This window comes from Syngnathoides biaculeatus, chromosome 3, assembly GCF_019802595.1.
Source record: "Syngnathoides biaculeatus isolate LvHL_M chromosome 3, ASM1980259v1, whole genome shotgun sequence".
Lineage (NCBI taxonomy): Eukaryota > Metazoa > Chordata > Actinopteri > Syngnathiformes > Syngnathidae > Syngnathoides > Syngnathoides biaculeatus.
The window spans coordinates 6901502-6916192 of record NC_084642.1 but is presented as its reverse complement, the minus strand read 5'-3'; the positions used below and the strand labels follow the sequence as shown (position 1 = coordinate 6916192).

At 42.6% G+C, this 14691-nt stretch overlaps 1 protein-coding gene across 3 annotated transcripts in view; it reads left to right on the top strand.

Moving 5' to 3' along the window:
- Positions 1-14452, top strand: part of tead1b (TEA domain family member 1b) — a 60088-nt gene extending 45636 nt beyond the window's left edge. For all 3 annotated transcript variants that reach the window (XM_061813959.1, XM_061813960.1, XM_061813961.1), the window contains 4 exons: positions 762-935; positions 4848-4988; positions 5064-5216; positions 7371-14452. In XM_061813959.1, coding sequence (XP_061669943.1) covers positions 762-935; positions 4848-4988; positions 5064-5216; positions 7371-7484 — 582 coding nt within the window. In that variant the 3' untranslated portion in view covers positions 7485-14452. The remainder of the gene's footprint in view (positions 1-761; positions 936-4847; positions 4989-5063; positions 5217-7370) is intronic.
- Positions 14453-14691: the final 239 nt, after the last annotated feature.

Here is a 14691-nt window from a genome sequence, read left to right as displayed (position 1 = left end):
ATTTGTCTTATTTGCCTTTAATTTACAAACCCAATTCCAATTAATCTCTTCTCTTTATAGTATAGTCAATTAAATATATTTTGAACATAATTTGCAAATCTATCCATCCATCCATCCATTTTCCTTGCCGCTTATCCTCACGACAGTTCCAGGGAGTGCTGGAGCCTATCCCAGCTGTCAAATGGCAGGAGGCGGGGTACACCCTGAACTGCTTGCCAGCCAATCGCAGGTCACATAGAGACAAACAGCTGCACTCATAATTACACCTAGAGGCAATTTTTAGAGTTTCCAATTAATGTTGCATGTTTTGGGGATGTGGGAGAAAACCGGAGTAACCGGAGAAAACCCACGCAGGCATGCGGAGAACATGCAAATTCCACAGAGGGAGCACTGGGATCGAACCCGGGTCCTCAGAACTGTGAGGTCAACGGTTTCCAGCTGCTCCACCATACCGCCTAATTTGCAATTCATTTAATTCTATTTTTATGTATTATTTAACACAACTTCCCCAACTTCATTGGAATTGGGTTTGTACTTGCTCCTCTTGTAAAAGCTCTACTTATCTTACAATCTGATTTTTCTTTTTAATATGCTGAGTTTAACTTGATCATAATCATTGTTTTCAGTCAACTCCTCTTCTGTGTACCAATCAAACTCTGATCTTCACTCATCAGGCATAAATTGAACGGATCCTCGTTGAAAACCAGTTTCTTTCGCTGCAGTGTGTGACTATAGTACATCTTTTCTTTTTCTCCTTCCAGTACAACAAGCACCTCTTTGTGCATATCGGACAGACAAATCATTCCTACAGCGACGCCCTGCTCGAGTCCGTGGATATTCGTCAAATTTATGACAAATTTCCTGAAAAGAAGGGAGGACTGAAGGAGCTGTACGGAAAGGGGCCCCAGAATTCCTTCTTCCTTATAAAGTTCTGGGTGAGTGAGATTCCTATAATTCCGGCATTCTTACCCATGTTGCACATGCATGCCTTTCCACGTCGCCAATGCGATTATATTGTTTTTGTGTATAAAGAAGAACCCCACTGAGGATAGCGACGGAGCCCGCGTGCGAAAGGCAAATTTCTGTGATTTGGCGGCCCCATAAAAGTGACGTACTATAAACGTTCATTAAAATATGAATCATATATATATACAACAAATTTTGATACCAAAACTCTTTAATAAAAATGTGAAATACTTAAAAACATGTTTGACTATTGCTGTAAAAATAAAGTACAGGCACAGTAGACATAGCTGGGAAAGCACATAATCATCCATCCATCCATCCTTTTTCTTAGCCGCTTATCCTCACAAGGGCTGCGGGAGTACTGGAGCCTATTGCAGCTGTCAACGGGCAGGAAAACCCTGAAGCGGTTGCCAGCCAATCGCAGGGCACATGGAGACAAACAGCCCCACTCACAATCACACCTAGGGGCAATTTCTAGTGTCCAATTAATGTTGTATGTTTTTTGTGATGTGAGAGGAAACCGGAGAGCCCGGAGGAAGCCCACAAAGGCACGTTGAGAACATGCAAACTCGCACATAAACAATGTAAACTAGAACCATAACTCCAAGATGAAAAATTTCGGTTTAGGTGCAGTCCGGTGTAAAACTGAACATTTGACTGTACAGCAAAGGACAGGAGTTCCCCTTATGTGGTGCCCAAGCTCCCAGGGTGGCCTGTGCTGGCGGAAAATCGCAGCAGTCGCACAGAACGGCTGCCGCCGCAGGGTTTTCTGACCCGAAACTGCTGGACATGTGTAGCGACAGAACAAACTGGTAGTTGAAAATATAAAATAGCAGGGTTGCGCTCAGTTGTTTTTACAGATTCGACCGGTTTTGATGCCGTGTTTAGTCCCGGTTTGCCGAAACTGCCAGGAGCCAAGCGGCGACAGCAGACACGCTGCAATCTTCTGGACTGTCAATCACAAACACAACACGGCTGCCATTGGGTTTGTGATTTGATGCGTGTGTCAGGGATTGAGAGTGGTGTGAGTTACCACGTGTGATGGTGGAACTTCCACTTTCTCTATTCCGCTGTGAATGTTTGACTGAGCGGACAACCTTTTATTTTGTTTTGTTTTTGCATGCTTGCTGTTGACGGTAACCATTCATGAAAATACACTTAAATAACATACAATAAAGTAGAAAGTAGAATTCTCACTTTTTCTGAGCAAGTGAATATGTGGGGAGGAATTAGCTAGGAAAGAACATTGAAAGAACAATCAAATCTCTCTTTCCAAAGACAATTTTCCTTTTTTTTGTTTCATAGCCTTGTCTCTATAACAGAGAATTGCACAGCAGACAGCTCCAAGTGGATGCAGGGACTTTCTACACTTACAAAACAACTGCAATAACAAACACATTTGTTAAATAATGAACTTTTGATGGCTCCATGCAAAACTGTGGAAACGTGTCTTTCTTTATTTTTATTTTAGATTTTACTGGAGGTTGCAGCCAGTGAGCGTCAGTTGTCTACACCGAAGAGATTGTGCTTTTATTGTTTACAGAATGCGTTAGGCTATATTTGGACGGGCATAGCAGGAGAGCTTTTGATCAAAGCTCTCGCTAATTCAGTCTAATATCGCCAAACAATGGCGTGACCTGGTTGCGCCGCATAATGGCTCTTTAGACATTGCACGTATTGCCTCCCCGATGCGAAATGCTAACTAGCGGCGGCCAACAAAGTAGAGACCGTGTACTTGGACCAAGTCCCCTCAAATTCCTTTTGAAGTGACCGGCCAATCTAAATTTCAAATGAAAGGCAGGATCTGCACAATAATGAATGTATAACTGCTCTGCTTAATGAAGGAGGAGAATGTTGGCGGCGGACGTCTCCGCTTTTTGTGGCCGTAATTAACAGGATGTGCGGGGCGTAGAGACAGGCGGCCCTCTGGGAACACGGAAGATCAATCTTATAAATCACTCTTTTAATGTTGCTTGATCCCCTTCAGTATTTCCACTTTGGACACACATGGCCCTGCCCTGTATACATAATTGTAGATATTGTCAAAAGAATCGGAATATTGACGGCGTGGGAGCTGTGTTTCATAGCGTCGACACTTGTTTTACAAAAGAGACCCTTTTTACTGTACGTCTGCATTGCATGTCGGTTTGTCCCTTGTAAGTCATTGAGGTGGGTCCACATCAGCAGCAGGCTGCCTTTGGCGTCCTCGTCAGACTCACTCAGTCGTCAGGAAAATAGGAAAAAGTGTTGGCCAATATTCAATATGCATTTTTATTAGCATGGCGTCCGCTCAATACAATGCATATAAAGTTGAGGGGCATATCTTGACCTTTTTTGGGTGAAATGGGGAAGTGTTAAAGGTAGCCTGTGGTGATATTGACTTAAAGGGATAATCCAGTGCTTTGCATGAACAGTGTATCCAATAAGTCATGTAATATGTACCCTATTTTGACAATGTGATGTTAAATCCTCTCTCATTTAATAGTGTTTTGAGAAGATTTTTATCGGCAATTACGAATTTTCGCGAGTCACATGATCTATCATGTGGGCGGATGTGACGTGTTACGTGCCGTTCCAAACACTCATAGGACACCATTATGCCCAGCGATGATTTCTCTGATTTACCCTCATCCGATGACGAAATGGCAGAATCGGTTCATTGTGAAGACGGAGGAATACTTCCATACAGATTTCAACCTGTGGCTGTAATTAATGTTGAATATTCGAATGGTTGTTCGGGCCAAATGACAGGGAGTCTGACTACTCGGAGGCCTCCGCGCGACATGAGTACGTAAACTAAGGCCCCCGGGAGCTCCGGGCCAGCAGCCGCGAATGGTTCTTCGGACGGGAATGATGCGGAGTCGAGCGAGCTCCTGCGGCGACCGCGAGCTTAGCTTCCAGGTGGCGGAGGCCGTTAGCCCAAGACGGCGAAGCTAGGCTAAAGGCCTCCACCGCCACAGAAGGTGGGCCACGAGCTCCAGTGGCGGGCCGCGAGCTGAGCTTCGACGTCCGGGGAGGCCTTTAGCTGAGCTTTAGCTTAGCTTCAGCGTCTGGGGCGAACGAGGCAGGCAGTGGCAGGCCACGAACCGAGCTTCCAGGTACCGGAGGCCATTAGTGGAACCCGGGTTGGTCTCGATGCCGCAAAATGAGTGAATCCAGACTGTCCAGGACTGCCTGCTCTCTCCTTTAGACCGCAAGCCAGCGAGCTAGCTCTCATCAATTATCTGCCTAGCTGCGTTGGATCTTTCTAACTATCTCGCACGCAATCTACCACGGTCGCTGTTTGGCATGAAAATTCTTGCAGCTCGTCAGGCACTGCTTTTGGACGCTTCCTTCCACGGAGATCATCGTCTCTTTGATGGGTTATGGCTATTCGCATCCCTGATCCGCAGTCAACTGCGCATGTGTGCATAAATTGGGTGGAGTGAGTCAAAATGGCATCGGCCATAAAAAAAAGAGTTAGTGCAGTTATTTCACCTTTTGCCAGATTAAAGTGATTCGTATGATATTTTATATTTTGCTCTGATTTGAATCCGAATGTTTTCATTTGAAGGTCACATTTCCACACTCGTTGAAATCACAATTCGATTCCCCAAGTATTCTTCAACAACCCTAATGAACAGACTTCTTTCTGCTGTCATTTGAACACACCAGTTTATTTGCAGTTAGCCCAGGACCGATACTTCGCGTTGTCTTCTACTCATCAATTTGGATGATACAGTCCACATTATACTGGCCCAAAACCTGTCACATGTGAGCACGCCCTGAAATGTAGTGCGACCCCCTTTGCGAATTTATTGTATCGACTTTGTATGTGCGCGTTGGTGTCATTCCAATTCCGAATGATTGCAGCAAATTACACCAGATGCTCTGCTTTTCAGGCCGACCTAAACTGCAACATTCAAGACGAGAACGGATCTTTCTACGGCGTCACCAGCCAGTACGAGAGCTCAGAGAACATGACCATCACGTGCTCCACGAAAGTGTGCTCGTTTGGAAAGCAGGTGGTCGAGAAAGTCGAGGTAAGAAGCTTCCGTGTTCAATTTCAACAGTGTCAAATGTGGACTTGAAGTTTCTTTTTTCTGTTTTTCTTTCAGACGGAATATGCACGGTTCGAGAACGGCCGCTTCGTCTACCGGATAAGCAGATCTCCAATGTGCGAATACATGATCAACTTCATTCATAAGCTAAAACACCTGCCTGAGAAGTACATGATGAACAGCGTGTTGGAGAACTTTACTATCTTATTGGTAAGAGATGACCCCACCTCCTCCTCCTCTCGCTCATCTTCAGGCCACGTACATAAAAAGAAAATGTCATTTTGATGAATTCCTCTGCTTGGTCATACATTCTTCTCATTCCAGTAGAGATGAAACGCGGTGTGAGGGGCGTCTTTTTCTGCAGGAGCTCAGAATGTCTGACAGGTTTTTTTCCCCCAACCTTTACAGAGCCAAGGAACGTATTTTATATTTGACAAAAAAAAACACCTGACAAAAATCTTACCAAAGCTTTATAACTATACAGTCATCCTTCGTTTGTCATTGGCTTTACGTTCCAGACCATCCTTGCTGGCTCTATCGTATGTGTGTGTCGGAATTAGTTTTTCAAATCACGGTAGTAGGCTACATTTTTTTAATTGACTAAATAAATCTGCCGTTATTGGTTGAACACAAAGCTATTATTCTGTTGCATGAGTGGCAAGAGGTGGGCAATTGTACCTTATGACATTTAGCAGAAGAGCGTTTAATTGTTCTACTTGTCAGCAATGTTCCTTCTAAGCTCCGCACCGGCGCAATTGCGTACTTGTAGCGCACATGAAACGGCAGCACGCAGTCTCTAACAAGCTGCTGCTCAGCCACACTATGCCACACACTCTACTTCCTTGTTTACTTGACACTGGCCACCTCCCACTCTCAAAGGTACACTCATAATTACAAAAACCACCCACCACCGGTGCTTTAGTTGGAAACACAGTCTGGGCAACGGCGAGCCAAGACGAGTTCGACATGCTGCTTCTGTTTACTCTTGATAATGGCAAAAGTAAAAAAAAAAATTAATAATAATAAAGAGAGAAATTCTGTTGCTTTAATTAATGTCAGAGTATTTGATGATGATGATAATAATAATAATTAAGGAAAAGTGGGGAAACTGGATGAGATTTTCTTTTTTTTTTGAGTCCAAAAAAAAGTCTGGTCTGAAGCCAAAGAAGAAAGTGCAGGATGAGATGGTGTATAATGTTAAAATTCCACCTTGGTACAGCCTGATCGATGATGAAAGCACAGACAATACAGTGCACAAAAAGCAAATTCTGTATTTCAAAAATAGGAGACCTCATAACATGAACCTTAAAGCTGTTTGGAAGCGTCAGTCAGCTTTCAACATGCATTGCTAAAGATATTCTGCAAGCAATAATTCAGTTTTACACCAAGAAAAGCAGACGGGGATATCATTGTGGGTTAAAAATGAATAAATGAAACAAAGTAGGAGGTGACATTTCAAATTTACAGTTCATAGTTGGCTTGGTTTGGTTAGCAATGTTTTTTTTGTTTGTTTGTTTGCTGACATTTTCAGTGTAAGTTTGCAAAAACACAAATAAAATTCTTCTTGAAAATTTTCTGATGGTAATTTAAATGCTGTATTCTGAATCTTTTAAAGAGGCATGCAATAATGGATAGCACCGATCTGACCACAGTGCATCCGCCTGATGTTGCTCATAGTGGTCAAAGGGAGCGCTCACGGGCTTAGTGTGTTTGCTCAGACACGTAAAAAATTAGAGGGAACGTTGCTTGTCACAATATGCCGCTGGCATATATCGATAAACAAAGATACATTTGTAGTAAAGAAATAATTTTGAGACCATTTCAGTGAAATTGGGTTATTCCCCGCCACAATGGTGGAGAATCACCAATTTAATAATCACACCAGTGACTATTTGTGCATGTTTGTATACAACCATGTGTGTTCTGTTTCCACACACCATGAGTCAAAATGTTTCTTAAAAAAAAAAAAAAAAAAAAACAATTATTTGGGTCACAAACAAGGCAAATAAAGAGGGGACCATGTGAAATTAAAAATACTAAGAAATGCATTCCGGGAAAGTACAGAAAATCCCTGTAAGCACTGAAACTTCAAGGAACAACGAGCCTTCTTCACCAAACATTTTGTCAACACATTTGCACATAACTTCCTTTTTTTCCCCTCTTTTTTTAGTTCTGTAGCCTGAATGTATTCCTTAAAATTCTATAGTGGTTATCATTCCCAGTTGAAACCCAAAAATGGCACAAAAGGAGGTACCAACAATCTCTATGGCAATGTCAATGTTTCGACATTGGATTGTCATTCACATCCGCACCTCCAGACAGTTTTGAGTCTTCAACTTTGTGTGCGCGTTTGTGTTTTTGCAGGTGGTGACCAACCGGGACACGCAGGAGACGCTGCTCTGTATGGCGTGCGTATTTGAAGTGTCCAACAGCGAACACGGCGCCCAGCATCACATCTACAGACTGGTAAAAGAATGAACGGGCCCTTCTATTTTCTTGCAGACTCTCTGACCTCCAGACAAGTGGCAGTGCCTCTCGCTAAAAGTCTCGGCGACAACGTTTCTCGGTCATTAGCTGAAGTCTTTTCTTATCACTGTGTTTGGTTTTGTGTCGTTTGACTGCATCGGTGAGTCGTGCTACTCGTGTTTTCTTTTCTTTTTTTTTTTTTTTTTTATTCTTCGTTCCACTGCTGGAAATCTTGAGGGATCACGTAGACTGGGTATAACTGTGGCGTCAACGTACTAAATTTACTCTCTTTTTGTAAATGGAACTATGTGTTGTCCATTTTATTTTATTTTTTTGGGGTTTGTATATATGCTATTGGCCTTTGTTTTTTGTGCCAGTGGCCTGATGTGGTCTGTGCAATGTTTGAGTGTGTTGATCATGCTTGTTTTATGTGCAAGACCAACAGCCCATAGACCTCCAAAGAAACTAGCATGACATTAATATGCTACAATATTACTGATTTTTCTGTTTAGAATTGTTTTTGTGGTGTTAAATCACCGAGCAGTGAAATATTGACCCTGTTGAAGCACGCCAACACAGTCACAGCAGTTTGATTGCACTCAAAAACATGAAACTACACTCACTTTGCTGCCTTTTCTCAATGTGTTTAGAAAACAATACAAACCGCTAAGGTTCCTGTTCCTGTCAGATGATTGTAAAACAGGGCTGTCAAACTCTTTTTAATGTATTTTTATAATGGGTTTTTTTTGTGCCGCATTATTGTTATGATATGATTATACAGTGGACCCCTGTTATTGAAAGAGTACAGGAACAGTCTTAATGCGAATGGTGAATTACCGCCAATAGTTAATAACCCCCTAAAGTGATTAGAATTGCTTGTTTTAATACTGTAAACGAATGGTTCTTCAACTTTTTACACTAATTATACAGCACCTTGGATATTGCACAATGAAACATCCACCCATCCAAGCTGCTTATCCTCACACAGGCCAGTCAGATTTGGGTCAAAGCAAATTTATTTGTACAGCGCATTTCATACACAAGGTAACGCAATGTGCTTTACATGATTAAAGGCATTTGAAAACAAAGAGATAAAACATTTAAAATGGGATAAAACAAGAAAAATGACAAACAAAATAATAAAAAAAAATACAATGCAAATAATATGATCAAAAAGTGGACATATTCTAAAGTGAAAGGCAGACTACACCCTGAACTGGTCACCAGTCAGTTGCAGGGCAGATATCAACACCATCACTGAGCGGAAATCGATCCCATGCACCAAAATTCAGATGTGTGTGTTCCACTACACCATCACTGACTTATTACAAAGAAACAGTGCTTAAATAATAATTTGAATTAAATGTATTACACCTCAGTTAAATAAAAATTGTACCTTAATAAAAGTGTAATTATCCAAGCCACTTATCCTCACAAGGGTTGTGGGAAAGCTGGAGCCTATCTCAGCTAGCTTCGTGCGAAAGGCGGACTCCACCCGTAACTGGTCGCCAGTCAGTCGCGGGGCGGATATCGACACCATCACTGAGCGGGAATCGATCCCACGCTGCCCCCACCAAAGGCAGGGGTGTGTACCACTACACAAATGTTTAAATACAAAACACTTATTACAGATAAAAAAAAACCAAGTGTATTGTGGCAAAAGTTAAATACAACTGTAATGTACTTACCTTATCATTTCACATACCTCCAGAGGGAGCCCACGTACCACGAGTGGTACTTGTGCCATATTTTCACAATCACTAGTTTAACCAGTAAATCCATCCATTTTCTTCGCCGCTTATGCTCACAAGGGTCGCGGGGGGTCCTGGACCCTATCCCAGCAGTCAACGGGCAGGAGGCGGGGTACACCCTGAACTGGTTGCCAGACCAATCGCAGGGCACACAGAGACGGCCAACAGTCGCACTCACAATCACACCTTGGGGCAATTTATTGTCTCCAATTCATGTTGCATGTTTTTTGGATGTGGGAGGAAACTGGAATGCCCAGAGGAAACCCACGCAGGCACGGGGAGAACATGCAAACGCCACACAGGTGGGGCCGGGATTGAACCCGGGTCCTCAGAACTGTGAGGCCAACGGTTTCCAGCTGCGCCACCGTGCCACCTAATCAGGAAATATACCACAAAATATTTTAAACCTTAAAACATTGCCGTATCATTAAAGATCCAGTACAGTCAACATCTAGGATATTTGAAAAAAAAATACGGGGAGTTGAATTTGCGAATCGGCGAATACGCAGGGGTCCACTGTTCATAATCCCCATATTGAATTATTGCAATTATTGCATCTACATAACAAATTGAAGGCGAGCTTCAAATTCTGAAGTCAAATAAAACTGTTTATTCAAATGTTTTTTTTTTTTTTTTTTTTAAAGAGGTTCGGTAACAAACTCACAACATTATTAAAAGTGATGACATTTTGAAGTTTTGGGTCCAAATTTTGAAGCAGGCGCTCGCGATTTCCTACGTCAGGCCAACGACGCGGATGTGGCCTCGAGTTTGACACCCGCGCTCTTACAGTTTAAAGCACTACAAGATGTAAACGCTCTCAACCAAAAGCACTTTCTTTCTTCTGCTCTTAACTCGTCCCAACACTAAAAATGACGTTAGACGGCAAGCCAAGTTTGCGTCCCGGCACGATCCGAGTCCGAGCTCCGCTGCCTCCTGTTGCCGAGGCCCCCCCCCCCTCCCAGCCTTAATTCGACACGCTACAGCTGTGCGATCTCCAAGAGACGCTCCCGAAACTGTGATCCGTTCCCTCGCAAGGACTCCCCGAGATGGAGTCGTGCGAGGGATTCCCGATGCAGTCTGCCAAAGTGTTCCGAGTACAGTGCCTTAGCGTATGTGGTCCAACTTTATCCTGCACCCTGATGTCAAGTCAGGCTGATACGGGCGAAAATCATCCACCAGTACACTCCTCTATTTTCAGATTCACCGCATCTAAATGCCTCAAATGATATGAAAGTTGTATTTTTTCTCTAAAAAAAAAAAAAAACAGTCATATATTCCCAAAATATCAGCATTTTTCTGTGACGTCTGATGAAATTTCCTGTGGTAAAAGTAAAAGACCAAAAAAAAACAAAAAAAAAAACATACTCCGCTATTGTGTTGTGCGTGGTAGAAAAAGTGCCTTTGGTTTACAATTCAAAACTGACACAAGACGACAATGTTGCGAAACCAAAAATTAAAAAAAAAAAGAAAAGAAAAAGAGATTGAACCAAGTACCGCTTTGCCTTTTTTTCTTAAAGCAGGGAGGGGAAACCGAGCATTTCATCCAGCCAGCATGTAAATCTAAAAACAAATCGTGTACAAGCTCAGAGAAACCGCCAACAGCATTTGCGCCGTAACGCTCAAAGTATACACTAGAAATGCAAGACGTTTATTTTTACTCCCGTTTTTGCGCGAGCTGGTCTCAAAGAGCTAAGCGAGACGTATTTGGGTCGATGCGCCACGCAAGAAATGCAACATGTTCTGGTTTCCGGTCTTGTGCAGAGAGCTTTGCAACATTTGTCCACATGGGAAGTTTTTGCTCTTTGAGTTAGGCTTGTGGGGAAAAAAAAAACTGAACAAAAACATTGTTTTTGATCACTGTTTTACTGTATAATGGACTGTTTTTGACCACGTGACTACATCCGGGGCAGGCGGCCATGTTGGATGGGTACGCTACTGACGCGCCATTCACTCTAATGCTTTTGGAGTTACAAAAATGTTCGTACGACTGTTAAAAGTGACGCACGATGGCTAAAAAGACTTTGGAAAGTTATCGGTGCTCATTAGATGTCGTTTCAAGAAACCGTGACGACAAGAAGTGCGCTTTGATCGACAACATCGACCCACATGCCTCGGAGAAACACAAATGGAGCACACAAAATGTAGGCGTCGGTAACCTATCCGGACATCGTCAACTATCTCCTCTTCTCGACAAGTGCTTATACCGTAGACCACCTTAAGAATTACAAAGGTCTGGAGGCCTACAAGCAATTCATCAATTATAAATGATTCATCAATCAACTAACCTTGGGTTCGTCATCCGGCGGTATCCATTGTAAACAACCTGTGTCTCCGCACTGCTAAAGTTAGTGTACCGCACAATGCAATTTCAATATGTAAACTCATGATTACAGTCAGCGTTGTTTTAAATGATGTTGATTATACCAACGATAGAGGTGTAGAATATTATTGTCATTTTTGTTACCGAGAGGGAGAGAGAGGGAGGTTCGATCGGGACGAGTCCCAAGTGAAGTCCACACCTTTTTCTTGGTTACAATTTTTAACACAACTCATGAAACAGCTAGCAGTGCGGTAACTCGTTTTTGCAAACTTATTACAGTGAAGAAAAGAAGTATTTGAACACCCTGCTGTATTCCAAGTTCTCCCACCTCGAAATCTGAAAAGATTTGAAATTTTCATCCTAGGTGCATGTCCACTGTGAGATAGTTAACCCTAAAAGAAAAATCCAGAAATCACAATGTCTGATTTTTATTTTAACGATTTATCTGTGTGATACAGCCGCAAATAAGTATTTGAACACCTGAGAAAACCAATGTGAATATTGGGTACAGTGTCCTTTGTTCACAATTACAGAGGTCAAATATTTCCTGTAGTTGTTCATCAGGTTTGCACCCACTGCAGGAGGGATTTTGCCTCACTCTTCTTTAGATCAGACGGGTTTCTGGGCTGGACCCAGCAGCCACGACCCATCTTCAATGCTCCGACTGAGGGAAAGAGGTTGTTTCCCAAAATCTCGCAATACATGGCCGCGGTCCTCCTCTCCTGAAAAAACAGTGCAGTCGTCCTGTCCCATGGGTAGAACGACACCCCCAAAGCATGATGCTACCACCCCCATGCCTCACAGTAGGGATGGTGTTCTTGGAATGGCGCTCATCATTCGTCTTCCTCCAAACACGGTTACTGGAATTATGATCAAAAAGTTCCATTTTGGTCTCATCTGACCACAAAACCTTCTCCCTTGACTCCTCTGTATCATCCAAATGGTCATTGGCAAACTTAAGACGGGCCTTGACATGCGCCGGTTTAAGCCTGGGAACCTTCCGTGCCATGCATGATTTCAAACCATGACGTATTAGTGTAATACCAACAATCACCTTGGAAACGGTGGTCCCAGCACTTTTCAAGGCATTGACCAAGTCCTGTCGTGTAGTCCCAGGCTGATTCCTATTCCTTCCTCACACAAATCGTTAAAAAATCATACATTGTGATTTCTGGATTTTTCTTTTTAGATTATTTCTCTCACAGTGGACATGCACCTACGATGACAATTTCAGACCCCCTCCATGATTTCTAAGTGGGAGAACTTGGAATATAGCAGGGTGTTCAAATACTTATTTTCTTCACTATACAATAAAACAGAAAATACAGATTTTGGAGACATGCATTGCATTCACACATGAGTATTATGTAAGCCCTCGGCCCTAAAGAATTCTTCTCCTTCACAGAATTTAGTTATTGCCGAGTAGGTGGGAAATTCAAAAAAGGTATCCAATAATGCTCTGAGCAAACTCGGACATGAGGGAATGACTTGGCTGCTAGATCAACTCTGCTGATACGAGACAGCCACCGTTGTCGCCGTTTGGTCGCTAGCTGCTCCGTTTCCTCGCACTGGTTCTTGATCCCAGCTGACAGTCGCAAGAAAGACGCTTTACAACTTTCCTTTGAGCAACCGATAACATAGCAGTCGGCCCCCATTCGTACGCATTTCTGAAATGATTCCCGCTTAGTTACTGTTTGTTTACTCGAGTTCACCAAAACAAAATGGCGACCGCGTTCTAAACCGGAAGTCAGTCAGTCGAAAACAGTCTATAAAAGAAATCACAGACCGGAGAGAGATTTTGGGTCACAAAATAAGGATGTCCCTACGCAGGGTTTGAACTTGAAAATGGTTCCCCCCGGGCCGTGTCTCGTAGGATTTGTGACGCTAACTGGGGAAGCTGCTCAATTGTCGACGTTTATTTCCTCTTTGATTCACGTTTGATTCGCTTGAGGCTTCAATAAAACACTAACGCACACTTGCAGGTTCAAGTGTTTTTAAAAAAATAAATAAAAAAAATCTCTGAAATGTTTGCGCCCCCCTCCCAGAAAAAAATCTTTTTTTTTTTTTTTAAGTATCTTTCGAGGTAATATTAAAGAGTGGCGCAGAGCTACGTTCGTCTCAATTGTTTCTTTATGAAAAAAAAAAAAATCTGCGGTGGACGCGCACGCAGGTAAAAGCTCAATCAGTGTTTTTCCACCGCAGTCCGAAAGAAAGGCGCCGCTCTCTTTGAGGCGACTTCACGTGTATCCGTTTCGCGTATCGATCCGTACATGTTTTCTGGTGTTTGTGCACAGTTGCGTAGACGTGTGTATCGAGACGGTTCTCGTTTTACTGCTGTTACGACGCATGCGAACGTCGGCTCCGCCCCCCGCCCCCCCCCGTTTCCCGCGCAAAACCGACCTTTCGGAACACTTCGGAGAACATAAACGGCAAACGCGTTCGACTTGGGGTTGCGAGAGTAACGAGCAGTTATTTGTAATTTCTTTTTTTTTTTGTCAAGGAATAAGGTCCTGGTACCGACCTGTTCTCTTTTTTGATCATTTTCAAATTGTGGCTTTAAAGTGATTTGACGTCACGTAGCTCACACTTTTGTTTTGTGTGCGGATTTGTCATTGTAAAAAGGTGCTTTGTACAAAAAAAAAACAACAACAAACAAACAAACGAAAAAAACAGATATCCTAATGTTTCTGGTACCAATGTGTGATATCCTTTCTTATTTACGACTAATGTGTTGGGAGCAGGCAAAAGAAAAAGAGGCTCTACTATGTTTGTATGTTTTGCATAATTATGATGATGATGATGGTCTTGTCCTTTGCCGTAACATTATGATGCCTTCTTGATAAACTAGATATTTTGTAGCTTTCTAGATCATTTTTATGTATGCAGCATTGGAGCTAAATAAAACTTAAAACCACTTTATTTTGTTGTGTTACTCGCGTTCCGATCATTTCAATCTGTTCCTTCATTTGGACCAATCTGTGCCATCAATCTTGTCGTTATTATTTTGCCAAATATGTCAAAAACTCACAAGGAGTTTGTCTCCGGTAGTTGGAGCCACAATAATACGACATTTGACCGAATAGATTTGAAGAAAAACAGTCACCGAGCAATAAAAGGTTGCTAATAATCTCGCAATGACAGTACAATT